The following is a 16,047-nucleotide window of genomic DNA, read 5'->3' on the forward strand; positions in this document are numbered from 1 at the left end:
TCCAAATTCTATTAGTCACTACACAATCAACGAATAAATGCCGGTGTGACTCATCCTTCGTTAGGCACATAGCACATCTAGCATTGATGCTCTCTCTTAAAATGCCCCTTTCGACCAATAAATCTTTAGTTGCTAGTTTATTAATAATGCATCTCCATCCAAAGAAAAGAATCTTCGAAGGAACCTTAATATTCCAAAGATGAGATAATGCTCTAACCGTGAATATGTCAAGCGGCGGACTAGAGAGTTTCTCTTTAAAACGTTTATAACACGAACTCACCGAGAAAACTCCGCTTGGTTCCTTGCTCCACCGAAAAGAATCTTCCACGCCTCTCTGAACAAGCAGTTGGCGCTGCTGCAACTCCGAGAGTAAGTCGGACAGAAGAGCTGCCAGCCTCGTTTCATCCGGTCCGCCGCCCCGTCCGACCGATTCTGCACTGACTGCATCATCAACAGAAGCAGCAGCATGAATCATTTTTTCCAGATCCCACGTCCAGTTTCCAGCACTGTTGTTGGCCATGGTGCTGCTGTCCGGGTCATTGGACAAAGATCCTGCAAGAGAAACAACAGCTAGGTGGTTTTCGGCATAACGAAATAGCTCCGAATATGCTTCAATAAGTTTTTGATTGCCGGTCCAGCAAGCATACCAAAATGGTATGTCATTACCGCTCCGGACCTTGCACTCTACTGCCCCGGCAAAATGGTTGTTGTCTAGCCTCTCGTAATTGTCGGAAATTAAGATATCCCTCCACCAAATTGAGTCTTTTTTACCCACCACCGAACAATCCCCTATTAACACCTTCGCCTTCACATTATCGTATCTATCCTCTAAAAGATCCCTCCAAACCGCCTCCTTCTCCGTTAGAATCCTCCACTTCCATTTACTAAGTAACGCCGCATTCATAATTTCCACGTGCTTCACACCTAACCCTCCTTCGTCTCTAGATTTGCAAATCGTGTCCCAACTTACCAAATTAACCGTTTTTCTAAGCTCGCACCCTCCCCAAAGGAAATTCCTTTGAATGGCCACAACGTCTTTCAACACTTTCTTAGGCGCTTTATAAAAGGATAGGGAGTATAAAGCCACCGCATTAAGAACCGAGTTGATCAACACCACCCTACCCGCCAAATTAAGATGAAATCCTTTCCACACGGCCAATCTTTTTTTCATCATTGATAACAAATCTCTCCACATCACAAGCTTCCTAGGATCTCCCCCCACCCTCACTCCGAGAAATTTAAACGGTAAGCTTCCGACTTTACACGTGAGAAAGGTTGAAGCGGCTTCTAAAAACCATTGGTCCAAGTTGATACCATAAAGATTACTCTTATGAAAATTAATGCGGGACCCGGACATCAATTCGAAACCTCTAAGAATAACCTTCACACTCCACAAATTAGCGGCATCTCCCTCGGCTAAAATAATCGTGTCGTCCGTGAATTGTAAAATATCCACATCCTTCTCGCCATTTATCTTAAACCCACGAAATTCTCACACTTCTTTAGATTTCTTCACTAGAGCCGTAAGGACCTCCATGGCTAGCACAAACAAGAAAGGAGAGAGAGGATCCCCTTGTCTAAGGCTTTTCTCCACTCTAAAATCCTTAGTAGTACTACCGTTAACAAGAACGGATAAAGAATTAGAGAATACACTTCCCTCCATCCACCTCAACCACCTATCACCAAAGCCCATTTTTCTTAAAGTGAACCGCAAGAAATTCCAACTTATCCTATCGTAGGCCTTTTCAAAATCCACCTTTAGTACCACACAATTCCTCTTTTCCCTCATAGCTAGATCAAGAATCTCATTCACCACTAGGACACCATCCAAAATATTTCTCCCCGGAATAAAATCCGATTGATTCCTCGAGACCAACTTACCAACCACCCTTCTTAATCTTGCCGCCGTCAACTTTGCTAGAATTTTATATAAGCTTCCCACTAAACAAATTGGGCGATAATCCTTCAAGGATTGCGGATTGGAAATCTCTTGGAAATCTCTAACAAAGTTTAAGACATCCAATTTTATCACCTCCCACGATAACTTGAAAAATTCTAAAGAAAAACCGTCCGGGCCGGGACTTTTATTCCCATCACAAGACCAAACCACCTCCTTCACCTCATCTTCCGAAAATGAACACTCCAAGGCCAACCTATCCTCCTCGGCCAAACATTTCAACTCAAGACCCTCCGGCACCGGTCTTCCATAATCATCTTCCATGAATAAGTCTTGAAAATAGTTTCTAATCTCCCCCTTAATGTTTTCTACTCCTTCCACCAATCCCTCTTTACCTTCCAACAAAGAGATCGCATTCCGTCTTTGTCTATCTTTGATTGCATTGTGAAATTTTTTTGAGTTTTTGTCCCCTTCCATCAACCAAAGACTCCGAGATTTTTGCCTAAGCATAGCTTCTTTAACATTCAAACTATGCCTAATATCCTTGCCAACCTCTCTTCTTTCAACAACCAAATCTTTAATATCTCCCCCAAGATTGTCCACCATTAACCTATCCAACTCATTCATTTTGTCCACCTCTTCCTCCACCTTAAGATCTATCCAACCAAACACCTCCCGGTTCCAAACCCTCAATTTTCCTCGTAATCTTTTAAGCTTCTCATAAAAAACAAAATCCCCCCTTCCTTTAACAATTAGCTTCTCCCATTCAACCTTGATAAACGCCTTAAAATCCTTGTGCTTATACCAAACATTATTGAACCTAAAAGGTTTAGGACCCCAATCAACTTTTCCCACATTCAACCGAATAGGCGTGTGATCGGAAATATCTCTTTTGTCGATTCTTTGGTCTATCACTTCCCAAATATCCATCATATTCCTCGTAACAAGGAAACGATCTAGCCTACTCATAGCCTTCCCATTATCTTTGAACCAAGTAAATCTACCTCCTACACAATTAACATCAATCAACTCCATATTCTCCACGAAGCTAGCGAACTCTCCCATCCCCCTTCGATCACGCGTGCTGCAAACTCCCTCACCCTCTTCCTCATTCAGCACTTCATTAAAGTCTCCGGCTATGCACCACTCCTCATTCCCACGTCTATTCTTCAACGATAATAGATCAGACTACACCGAAATTCTTTCCCTCCTACTACATGGGGCGTAAACATTGACAACGTTGTAACTATTACCTTTCCAAAAAATGTTAATTCCCACAAATCCTTTCCCACGAAAGCTGTGATTTACCGTCAATGCACCTTTTTTCCACAAAATAACCATCCCGCCAGCCGCTCCTACAGAATTGCTAGCGGTCCATTCCACCTCCTTCACACCCCAAAAATCCCTTGCTAAAGAGTCATTAAACACTCAGACTTTGTTTCTTGCAGAAAGCAAACATCTATCTTGTTCAATTGAATTAAGTAGCTGACCCTCTTCCTTTTAGAAGAGATGCCTCCTCCCCTTATGTTGTAGGACATAAGATTCATAAAAACAGATTATTGGCCTCCTTCTTACCCAACGAAATCTCCTTGTCTCTCTTTTCTAAAATCTCCACATCCTTCTCAACCTCACCATCTTCCTTCTCGCTCACCACCCACAATCTAGATATAGCAGACCACACCTTCCTCCCCACTTCTGACACACCCAAAGCCCTAGCATTACTACGGACTATATCAGAATCAGTAACTAAGTTGCAGAAGGATAGGGACTCACCAGCAAAAATCCGCTCTTCAATAGAATCAGAGACAGAGCACAGTGTAGGACATGTCTTCTTTCTGATAATTTTCCTCGAACCGATATTCTTGATGATGGACGCCGTCATTGATACCTCCTCTCTCAGATTTCGCACCGGCTTTTTCTTCCTCTTGATTTTTGATTTCTGATCTGAGCGACGAATATTGGTACATGCTTGGTCAAAAGAAATGAATTCAGGAAAGTGGGCCCCTTTCGTCTCTCGTCCAGCTGGCCCATCTTCACTCAAACAAATTTTTTTGGGCACGACTCCGTCACCATGTTCCCCTCTGTGGCTTTGTCTTTGGGCCTCTAGATCCACACGATCCCCTGGCCCACTTTCACCCAAGCTCTTATTAATGCCCAAACACTCAATAGCCGCTTCTCCATCCGGCCCACTATGATTTGGGATATGGCCCACATAAGAAGAAAAAGGTATAGACTCCACCACTCTGCTAGTAACCGTATGACTTCCCCTATCATCATCAGACGTGTCACCAAAAAAGGACATATCCGCCTCTACAGTGCCTACCCCTCCTTTCTCGAGTAAGTCAAAAGCAACCTTTTTACTTTTAGCTGCCACGGGCTCCTTATTATACGCAAATATCTGGCTAATGCTGCGGATATCATCCTCAATGTCAATACACACATTCCTAGATACATCACCATCATCTGCAGCATCTCTGTCCTTGATACCTGGGCTTCCTTGGTTAATGTCCACTAAACCTTCCAACGAGTCATCCCCTGATTCTGAGAGAAACGTATCATCTTCCCCACCGGTTTGCCTTCTTGGGAAGCTGATAGAACGCAGCCCATGGTCTTCAATCAAGCTCACCGTAAAATCATTCCCACCAATAATGATATTCATAGTGCCATCCACTCTGATCTTCCATTTTGTAATAATGCATATCCTAGCCTCATCCATGATGATGCCCGATGAAGTCTCTCCATCGCAACAAACAAACGTTCCTCTACTGTTAGCAATTGATAAGATCAGAATATGGTCCAATCCAGAACCAAAGGAGCAAAGCTCTAAAAATAACACAAAGTGTTTAACAAAATTCAACTTGCTTTTCATTCATACTTAGCTCCCTATTTATAGGTAAAAGGTAGCTTACAATAATATCTCAAGAAATTCTACAACTTCAGCCCACTAACTAGTTAATAATGGTTTGAAAAAGAAAAGTCACACACTTAAAGGTAGTGGAGAAAGTGGATATTTATTGCCTTGATGAATAATAGCAATTTATAGCCACCTTGATTAATGCATCCCACCTTTCTCTTTCTCCTTCATTCAAAGTTTGACCTATTGATTTCTTGAGCTCATTATTTACCTAGAAACATGAAAGTCACGAAATTTCTAAGCTTTAATAGCTTTAGAATATCTACTTAATATAAATCCAATGAAGTCATGATGGCAACCCTAGCCACATGTCTTCTTGGTGTTGCACCCCAAAATTTGCCCTCTTTATTTGAGCCATAAGTTAATAATAACGTTTATTTCGTCATCCAAAAATGGAAGAAAAATAATAAAGAGTTCTTGAGGTGCTAAGGAAGTAAAGTGTGAAAGAATGGTTTAAACGGTGAAAGTACGAGAAAATTCATAAATACTATTTGAAAGGTGATATGAGCTAAGTTCCCGCTTTGTCCCCACTGTTTCGACGAGATCTACAACTTTCGTGTTCGGCTCGGGAGCCAATTCTTTGAGGAAGGTCTTCAGATTGGCAAATTACTTGAGGTTTTGCAGTGAAAAATAGTGTTGAATGTAGGGTTTTGCGCCTCAGAAAATTCATATCTCCTAATCTGTTCGCTGGATTCGCTTGAAAATTTAACTGGAGCTCCGTGGCATCATTACCAAGATTTCATATGTTCGGACCGAAGGCCAAATATGCATGGAAAATTCCCAGAATTTTAAAGATCGTCGTGTCGTTTCGGTAAAAAGTGTGTTTTCGGGTATGTCGCGCCGAGTTCGAAAATTCATAACTTCTTCGATTTTTATCGTATGAAGTCCATTCCGGCGGTATCCTCTCAGAAATTTTGTTAGCTTCGATTCTTCGTCACACATGCTTGTTCAGATTCTGAGCCGAAGATAGGGTTTTATCGAGTTCTTTGAGCAGTACGCACAAAATTTCGCATAGTCTCGCCAGATGAATCGACGTTTCTCGTCATTCAAACAGGCGTATTTTCTTCATCGCTTATCGGATTGAGGTGATTCTCGCGGCGACGAGTCACAAATTTGGTCATCTTCATAATGGCATCGGTTTGTTCCGGAATTCAGAGCCGAACCTAGTTTCCTTAAAAACAAGCCAAAATGAGACGCACCGAGGGCAATTTGGACATTTCGCGTTGACACTATATAAACGTTTTGCTCTTCACAAATCGGGAGGACTCTCATAATTTCAATTCACCAATTCTTCACAAACATCTTCCCTCAATTCTCTCTCAATTCTGATAGATCAAAACCACAAATCACATAAAACTTTCATAAAAAATTCATCAATCTTCATCAAGATCAAGAACATGGATTGAAGAATCAAGATCGAAGTTCAAAATTTTCATCCTCTCCTCTTTGCATCTCGCGCGCCCTCACTCTCTCTCCCTCCGGATTTCGTTCGAGTTCGTGTCGCGTTCGTGTCGTGTTCGCGTTCGGATCGTGTTCGTGTTCGCGCTTCGGTTAGATCTTCATTCGGTAAGCTTTCGGATCTTGAATTAAGTGCTTAATTGTTGATTATATGCGAATTCGGATCTAGATCTACCTTATTCTTGATTAATTGATGGTTGATGATGATTGATCGGTGAATTTACTCATCTTTTGCTCGAATTAGTCGTGTTCATGTGAATTGTGATTGGATCTAATGTTGTTTGCATATAATTGTTGCTCATTGATGACGAATTGTGATATTCGTGTTCGGATCCGCAATTATTGGATGATTTTGTGTGCCTAATTGTTGATGCTCATGTGTGTTACTTGTGTCGCACTCAAAGTGTTTGTACAAATGCATGTGGTGTACTTTTGTTTGATATTTGCTTGGCTCGACGCGTCGCACTTTTGCATAATTAGGATAATTTTACTTGTGGACTCGTGCTTAATTCATAATTTGATGTTTGCTTGTGATAATTGCTTATGGAACGATTTTGGATTGAGTGCGAATGGCTCCGAGGTCCTAAAAAGGCTTTAAAATTGGTTTTGCTGCACCAGGAACCGGGTTGTCCCAGGCGGGAACCGGTTCCCACTCAATCCAAAATTGCTGATTCTCTGGTTTTTAGTACCAGGAACCGGGTTGTCCCTAGGTGGGAACCGGTTCCTGCGTTGTTTTTGCCCCTGTGTTTGTGTGCCAGGAACCGGGTTGTCCCTATGTGGGAACCGGTTCCCAGAAACTTGAAATGTGCTTGCCTCTGTGATTTTGTACCAGGAACCGGGTTGTCCCTTGGTGGGAACCGGTTCCCAGTTTCTGCCTCTGGTTTTTTGTATGGGGAACCGGGTTGTCCCTAGGCAGGAACCGGTTCCTGAGTGCAATTTTTGTGTTTTTTCCTTTTAACTTCTATCTTGCATAACTTTTTCCTCGTAACTCCGATTTGCTCGTTCTTTATATCGTCGGAAAGCTTATGAGATGTACTATCTTACTAGATGCTTGATTTTCATTAATTTGTAGATCATTCACGTTTGTTTTCTCTTTGATTTTTCATTGTCCATTTCATGTTTACCTTACTTGTCAATTTCCTTTCGTTTTATGGCAATAACGCAATTCCGATTGCGATGTTTGTTATCTCTAACTTGTGTGTTAGTGTACGAGGCTTTTGGATAGTCGCCGATCAATGCTCATTGCTTGAGTGTTCCGCTTTACTTGCGGACCACGATTTCATCCGTTCCCTTTGTGTTCTCATCCTGGAGAAACATGTCTAATACTCTATATCTCCTTGTGTGGTTTGCTTGTTCCTCTTGCAGGTGTATTGTGATTATGCTCGACGCGCATGTCGACCTTTGTGCGCTTTATGACTAATCGGTGTGCTGACCATTGGCTTTTGCTTTGCTAGCTCGCTCGCGGGATTCTACTTTCTTCGACTTGCTTCACTTAGTTTACGGATCATCATCCGTTTGGTATTGATTCCGTTTCATTTTATTTCTCTCGCACTTTACCGCTTTCTCGCATCATCCTATAACATGAGAAGTAGGACCTAGACATTCATCTGGCCAAGCCCTCGAAAGAGGCTCTGTTTTTGTTGGTGTGTTTACATTTGTGCTTTGCGACAGGGAGTCACGGTGTAATAAGTCCTATATGGCACTCCGTTAAGTCCTCATGGAAGGCATGCGGAAAGGGTAAGCAATCAACCCCCGCCTAGTCTCATCGAGTCTGTTCAGTATGCGCACGCTACGCGTCGATCGCTTCTGAACCTGCACAAGATCTTGTTATCGAGTATGTCAGGAAAAGGGTTCATGTAGCCGGACCCCCGCCTTTCTTATAGCTCGCGTCGCTCGACGTTGATGCTCGGTGTACCCACGCACCGTTTTCCTTTACGATCCGTGACGGCTTGGTTGCTGAGAGGGGTCCACCCTCTTGTTTATGGCCCGATCATTTTCGCGAGGTCTAATGCTTGGTTGACTTGGGTTGAGCTTCTCCCCTTGGCTATGACGGGACCGCATTTCTACCACTCGGTCAGTACCGCTGGTTTGTTTGCTTTACGAGCGGATGCTCGTTTGTGTGATATTCTTGTGTGCTTCCCATTTTCCCTTGTTGGTTGATAGCTTAGCTTAGACTTGTACCCTTTGTATGATAACATTAGGTAGCAAGCTTTCCCCCTTAGCTTAGGTTTTCCTCATGCATTCTTTAAAACACAAACCACACTCTTTGATTTTCTTTTCTTAAGAGCTTGTTATTTCCGCTCCATTCCCAGCATAAGTCTCCAAAGGTCGAGCAGCGGAGTGTGAATGTAACTCGTTCACCTAAAAAAAAACAAAACAAACAGAAATTAGTTAGCCGAGCTACGGTAGCTCTGATTCTGCAAAACAGATACGTAGGCAGCGGGGTAGGGCCCGTGCGAGCATAATCCTTTCTTTTCCCTACATTTTGCATTCATTTTAGTCCAGATTAGCGTAGATTTATTACACACCCATAGATTTAGACACATGCGTGGATACCATCGAGTACGATGGGCGTGAGGGGTGCTAATACCTTCCCCTCGCGTAACCGACTCCCTTACCCTTTTTCTCTGGTCGTGAGACCGTTGTTTTGTTTTGTGGTTTGCTGGCATTCCCTTCCTTTTCTGGATAAATATGTTAGTGGCGACTCTGTTAATTTTCGCGGTAGCGACAGCTGGCGACTCTGCAGGGGACGTCTTGACCTGTTGCTGATCCGGACCTAGCGAGTCGATCCTAGCGCTTGTGTGTTTATCATTGGGTGCTTTTACTGCTTTGCATATTTTACATGTTTGCATTGCATCCTATGTGCGCTTTTACTTTTCTGTGGGTGGGTGTTTCAAGAGGTAAAAGGCCCAATACCCAGGCTATGAGTGATACCATAGGAACAAGGACTAGAGTGGCCGTGACGGACAGAAGGCGTATGCCTGATTGATCTGATCACGTATCCACGGGCAGAGCTTGGTGGAATGAGGCAATATCGTATGATAACGCCTACATTCGATCCTCTGTTGGCTTTTTGACCCACCTTGGCCTAGATTTACCCGTGAGTGGGGGGGAATCAATCATTGCTTAACAGGTACATTGTTGGTGACCGCTGTTCTTGTTCGTGGGTTACCGCTGTTCTTGTTCGTGGGTTACCGCTGTTCTCGTTCGAGTGTACTATTGTTCCTGTTCGTGGGGTACTATGGTTCTGGTTCGAGTGGTGATTTGTGTTCTATTCCAGTGTACTAGTGACTATGGGCTTTGGTTCCGTGAATTGACATTCCATGTTCCAATGGTATACCATCTGGGGGCCGAATCTTTGGCTCTGTATTATGTGTGTTACCGGCAGTCCAGAATGCCTGGTGGGCGGCAACAAGTCCCACCACTTTGCATCATAGCATATTTATTTCCCAAAAGAAATGCAAAAAAAATGTACATAATAATAAGCATTTGCATGTCATATTTTTCAGGGATATTCAGGAGTTCACCCAAGCTGAAGATGGACATTTTCACTGATACTATCAAAGAACGCACGAGGCATACCAGAGCTTACAAGATTTCGGGTATTGATGTTTCGGGATTGATTGGTTTGAGTTCTCGGTTGGAAGGGGAGGTTCTTCGTGACTTCAACCATGATTATGGCAATTTGCTCTCCATCCTCAATACATCTTTCGATCCAATGGCTTTGATCACCTTATTTCAGTTCTATGATCCGCACTTGAGATGTTTTACATTTCAAGACTATCAACTGGTGCCAACACTCGAGGAGTTTTCTTACATACTCAACATACGGATCACTGATGATGTACCTTTTGTTCAGGTTCCCGAAGTCGTGAGATTTGAAAAAGTAGCTGAAGCTCTTCACATGGGTATAAAAGAGGTGGAAAGAAATTGGAAGTCATCGGGCGGTGTTTCTGGTTTCTATCTTTGCTTTCTGATTAGTAAGGCTGAGGATACGGCTAAAAAGGAGCAGTGGGTTGATTTTAGTCGTTTGCTTGCTATCATGATCTATGGTATTGTCTTATTCCCATCAAGAGAAAACTTTGTGAGTTTGGCGGCGATTTGTGTCTTTATGAACAAAAACCCCGTTCCAACGTTGCTTGCGGATGCTCTTTTTTCGATCCATGCGAGAAGTAAGAAGGGAGGATATGTTGTTGGTTCTTGTCTTCCATTGTTGTATCGGTGGTTCATGTTGCATTTGCCGGTGAGAGGACCTTTTGTGCTCAAGAAGAGTTCCCTTAAGTGGTCAGATAGGATTGTTAACCTTACATCTTATGATATCAGGTGGAACTATTGTGTGGGGAAGGTTTGGAGCATCATCACTAGTTGCGGTCAATATCCCAACGTTCCTCTCATGGGAACCAGAGGTTGTATTAGTTACAATCCCACGCTCGCCTATCGTCAATTGGGATATGCAATGGAAAAGGCTCAGAATGATGTAGAAGCGTTTGAATCAGTGTACTTTGCTGATGGTAAAGATCCTCTGGAGCTAGAAAAGATAGCATATGCTTGGACTAAAGTTCACAAGAGAGATCAAAATACTTTGAGCAAGAAAGTTCCTATTGCCATGGGTCCTTACCGAAAGTGGGTTGAAGCAAGAGTGGCAAATCTATTGTTGCCATTTGCGAGGTCACGCCCATTGTATGAGCAACCTCCCACGGTTTTATCGGATACAGTTGCGGCTGAACTCTATATTCAAACCGAAGCGGACAACATCAAGCTGAAATCAAAGGACCGAGAGGTTGGCTTGGAGAGGTATTTTCAAGATCGCGAAAAGGCGGAGTTGGCTCGTAAGCTCAAACATGCGCAAGGTGAAGGTTCAAGCATGACACATGCTCAAAGGCGATCTCATGACTTGATGGAAGAAAGCTTATACCGAAAACAACAGGAATGTGCGAAGTTGTGAAGGTCCGAAAACAATAGCAAGAGAAGGATGCAGGATTCAGAAAAACAATTGATGGAAGAAAAAGCCAAGTCCGCTCGACTTGAAGAAGAGCTCGCAAGCCTCCGATCCCAACGGAGAGGAAATGGAGGAGCTCATCCGATTACCAGGCGATCCTAGTGTTGCCATGGAGTTGATTTGCTGTTTATTCTTGAGGTTTGGAACCCATGTCCAGGATTGTTGGATGGGGTCGCATTTTGTTATATTTTGGATTTCTTTTGTATGCCGTATGAGCACTTCGTGACGGTTATGTGCCATGGTTGTGTGAATTCAAATTCTCAGTTATGTTTGAATGAAATATGCTCAGTTTGATGAATTATTCTCATGTGTGGATTGCTGTTCAAATATATTTTGTATCAAGGTTGCTATGTCCTATCTGAAAGTGGGATGAACTCTTGGATACCTGAAAGTTGACAAACATTTCATGCATATCATTTATATATCATACATGTCATATATTTGCAGGTTTTGCAGGCCTTATATCTTATGTCTCGCTGTTTTGTTACCAGAAGGAGTTCTAAGACGGCTAATCACCCGTATCCGACTAGGAGCAATCAGAGAAGATAGATGGAACAGATTCAGGAACAAATGGCTGAGATGAGAGCTCAATTGACAGAGCAGATGAATGCGCAGATGGCGCAGTTTATGGAAGCATTGACTAATGTGACCAAGGGGAAGGATGACTTGCGAGTTCTCGTCGAGAATTCCAGAAGGGTTGAGAATGGAGGACATTCGAGGCTGTTTGACGATGTGTCTGGCAGGATTGACGATCATCATGATCCGAATGAGTTTGATCGCTTGGGAGGGCACTATAATCCTTTCAATCAGAATCATGGGTTTCCACCTCCACCTCCGTCTCGTCTGTTGGGAAGGAGAGATAATCAGAACCGTGATAATTTGGATTTCAATGTTGAAAACTTTGATCAGGTATCGAGGCATAGTGCTGATGGTGCACCTGAGGAAGCTGAGAGGTATCGTCTGATTGAAGAACGTCTCAGAGCTGTCGAAGGCAAAGGGGTGTTAGGCATGGATATCAATGACTTGGGGTTGGTTCCGGGTGTGAGGATTCCACCGAAGTTCAAAGTTCCATCTTTTGACAAATACAATGGGCGACCTATCCCATGACTCATGTCAAAGCATACTATCGCAAGATGTCAGTTTACTCAGAGAATGAGGGTTTTCTGATGCATTTCTTCCAGGATAGCTTGGCTGGAGCTTCTTTGGAGTGGTATGTTCAACTGGAACGCACTCATATTCATTCTTGGAGAGATCTTGTGGAGGCTTTCATTAAGCACTATCAGTACAATGTTGACATGGCGCCTAATCGAACTCAGTTGCAGAGTTTGGTTCAAGGATCTAAAGAATCTTTCAAGGAGTACGCTCAGAAATGGCGTGAGTTAGCCGCAAGAGTTCAGCCACCTATGACTGAGCGTGAGATGATTGACATGTTCACCAGTACTTTGTCTGGACACTATTACTTGGCCTGTAGTGCTTCAGCCAACTTCTCTGAAATGGTGAGATATGGCGAGCGTGTTGAGATGGGTCAAAAGATGGGGAAAATTCAGTTGGGAGCTTCTTCTAATACTCCTAGTGGTAAGAAACAAGCTGAGGGTTATGCTCGAAGGAAGGAAGGAAATACGGATGCCATATATGGTAGAAGGGGTTCAGGGAGAAGCAATTCACAGGTTACATCATGATCCCAGTACCGCAACAACAACATCAGCAAGGACATCATTCCAATACTGATCGCTATCCTCCCAGGACCAGGCCTCACAGAAAGATTGATCCGATTCCTATGACCTATGCTCAAGTGCTACAACATTTGCTCAAGATTGAGAAGATTACTTTGAGAGATGCTCCGAATGCTCCGGACACACAATCTCCGAACTACAATGCGAACGCACGATGTGCTTTCCATTCAGGTGCCGCTGGCCATGATACAGAGAGGTGCATTGCATTGAAGAACAAAGTCCAGGACTTGTTGGATCAAAAGATAATTCAATTTACTCCTACACCCAATATTGTCAACAATCCGATGCCAGCCCATGGGGGTGTCATTCAAGATGGTCAGGTGAACGCCATTGTCAATGGTGAAGAGGTGGATAGTGATTGTGACTTTGATAGCTGGATCCGTCCAAGTATTCCTGGAGAGATGCCTTGCAACTGGACAATCGAAGATGTCATCCAAGTTACACAAGCTCAGGAGTAAATTTCTTTGTTTTTTCTTTTCTGATCATGCCATAATTCCTACGCTCTGCCCAAGGCGTAGTGAATCATTTGTAGGGCCATGCAGTTCGCATTTTCAAAGTTAATCATAAAATAAAAGGACGTTTTTGCATTCAAATGTTTTGCTCTTTGTCTTTCTTTTCAATCTTTTCCTTTAAATGGCAATGTTTTTGCACACACTTGCACATAGCTTAAAAATAAAACTGAAATAAAAACATCAATCATGCAGATGTTCCACCACCACGGATTCCATTGGTAACAGTTCCGCTATTGCTTATTATGATTTCGACAATCCGATCTACCAAGCCGAGGAGGAAGCTTATGAAGATTGTGATCTCCCCGATGAGTTGGCCAGATTATTGAAACAAGAAAAGAAAGCGATTCAGCCGCATCAGGAGGCAATTGAGATGGTAAATGTTGGCACTAAAGAGCAAGTCCGAGAAGTCAAGATAGGGGTTGCGCTTGGGATTAGTGTGAAGCAAAGGCTTATTTCTATGTTGAAAGAGTATGCAGATATCTTTGCTTGGTCCTATGAGGATATGCCTGGTCTCGATACAGATATTGTAGTACACCGTCTACCTCTCAAGGAAGATAGTCCTCCTGTCAAGCAGAAGCTCCGAAGGACTCGCCCAGATATGTCTGAGAAGATTAAGAGAGAGGTTGAGAAACAGTTTGATGCTGGCTTTCTACAAGTTGTGAATTACCAGCCGTGGGTCGCTAATATTGTTCCTGTACCTAAGAAGGACGGAAAGGTCAGGATGTGTGTGGATTACAGAGATCTTAATAGGGCGAGTCCAAAGGATGATTTTCCTCTTCCACACATTGATGTGTTGGTGGATAATACTGCTCCTTTCAAAGTGTTTTCCTTCATGGATGGCTTCTCTGGGTACAATCAGATCAAGATGGCACCAGAAGACATGGAGAAAACAACATTTATCACACCGTGGGGAACTTTCTGCTATAAAGTCATGCCTTTTGGGTTGAAAAACCCAGGGGCAACATATCAGCGCGCCATGGTGACTCTTTTTCACGACATGATTCACAAAGAGATTGAAGTGTATGTTGATGACATGATTGCAAAATCTCATACTGAAGAAGAGCACTTGGTTCATTTGCAGAAGTTGTTTGAAAGGCTTCGGAAATTCAGGCTGAGGTTGAATCCAAACAAATGCACTTTCGGAGTGCGTTCCGGAAAGTTGTTGGGCTTTGTTGTTAGTGGAAAAGGTATCGAGGTCGATCCTGCAAAAATAAAAGCTATACAAGAGATGCCTGAGCCGAGAACAGAAAAAGAGGTTCGTGGTTTCTTAGGGAGGTTGAACTACATTGCTAGATTCATCTCTCATCTTACGGCCACTTGTGAACCAATATTCAAGTTGCTAAGAAAAGATCAGACGGCCAGGTGGAATAATGATTGTCAAAAAGAATTTGAAAAAGTGAAAGAGTATCTGCAGGAACCTCCGATACTAATGCCTCCAGTTCCAGGAAGGCCTTTGATTATGTACCTCACAGTTCTTGAAAATTCAATGGGATGTGTGTTGGGTCAACATGACGAGTCTGGCCGAAAAGAGCATGCAATATACTATCTTAGCAAAAAGTTTACCGACTGTGAATCCCGATACTCACTGCTCGAGAAAACTTGCTGTGCTTTGGTGTGGGCTGCTCGCCGGCTGAGGCAGTATATGTTGGTTCACACCACCTTGTTGATTTCCAAGATGGATCCTATCAAGTATGTTTTTGAGAAGCCCGCTCTTTCCGGAAGAGTAGCCAGGTGGCAAATGATCTTGACTGAATATGATATCCAGTATACTACCCAGAAAGCCATCAAAGGTAGTGTGTTGGCGGATTATCTTGCGCACCAGCCTGTCGAAGATTATGAACCGATGAAGTTTGAATTCCCCGATGAGGATGTCCTGTACATAAGAGATTGTAACATTCCCGAACCAGAGGAAGGACCCGAACCAGGATCGCGATGGACGCTCGTGTTCTATGGTGCCTCTAATGCACTCGGAAATGGTGTCGGAGCTGTAATTACTTCCCCATCAGGTTTTCACATTCCGTTTACAGCCAGAATCTGTTTTGATTGCACTAATAATATGGCTGAGTATGAAGCCTGCATTTATGGTATCGAAGCTGCGATCGATTTGAGAATCAAGTACTTAAAAGTTTATGGGGATTCCAATCTTGTCATTAGCCAGATCAATGGAGATTGGGAAACTCGCCATCAGAATCTGATTCCATACAGGGAGCATGTGATGAGACTTATTCCGTATTTTGATGAGATCACATTCGAGCATATTTCTAGAGAAGAGAACAATCTTGCTGACGCTCTCGCTACTTTGGCTTCCATGTTCAAAGTGAAATGGGCCAATGAGGCGCCTAACATCACCATCAACAGGTTGGATGAGCCGGCGTTTTGCTTTGAGGCTGATGTTGAACTGGATGGAAATCCATGGTATCATGATATCAAAAAGTTCCTCGAAACTCAAGAGTATCCTCCCGAATCGTCGGTGACTGATAAGAAGTTTTTGAGAAGGTTTGCAGCTAAGTTTTACCTCAACGGTGGGGTTTTGT

General features: G+C 43.1%; 1 protein-coding gene across 1 annotated transcript; it reads left to right on the forward strand.

The window, feature by feature from the left end:
• The first annotated feature begins 9,807 nt into the window (after nucleotides 1-9,807).
• LOC131630743 (uncharacterized) lies at nucleotides 9,808-11,214 on the forward strand. Its single transcript, XM_058901493.1, has one exon. The coding sequence runs from the start codon at nucleotides 9,808-9,810 to the stop codon at nucleotides 11,212-11,214; it is 1,407 nt and encodes a 468-aa protein (XP_058757476.1).
• Nucleotides 11,215-16,047: the final 4,833 nt, after the last annotated feature.

The sequence above is a fragment of the Vicia villosa genome, unplaced genomic scaffold (assembly GCF_029867415.1).
Source record: "Vicia villosa cultivar HV-30 ecotype Madison, WI unplaced genomic scaffold, Vvil1.0 ctg.000731F_1_1, whole genome shotgun sequence".
Taxonomy (NCBI): domain Eukaryota; kingdom Viridiplantae; phylum Streptophyta; class Magnoliopsida; order Fabales; family Fabaceae; genus Vicia; species Vicia villosa.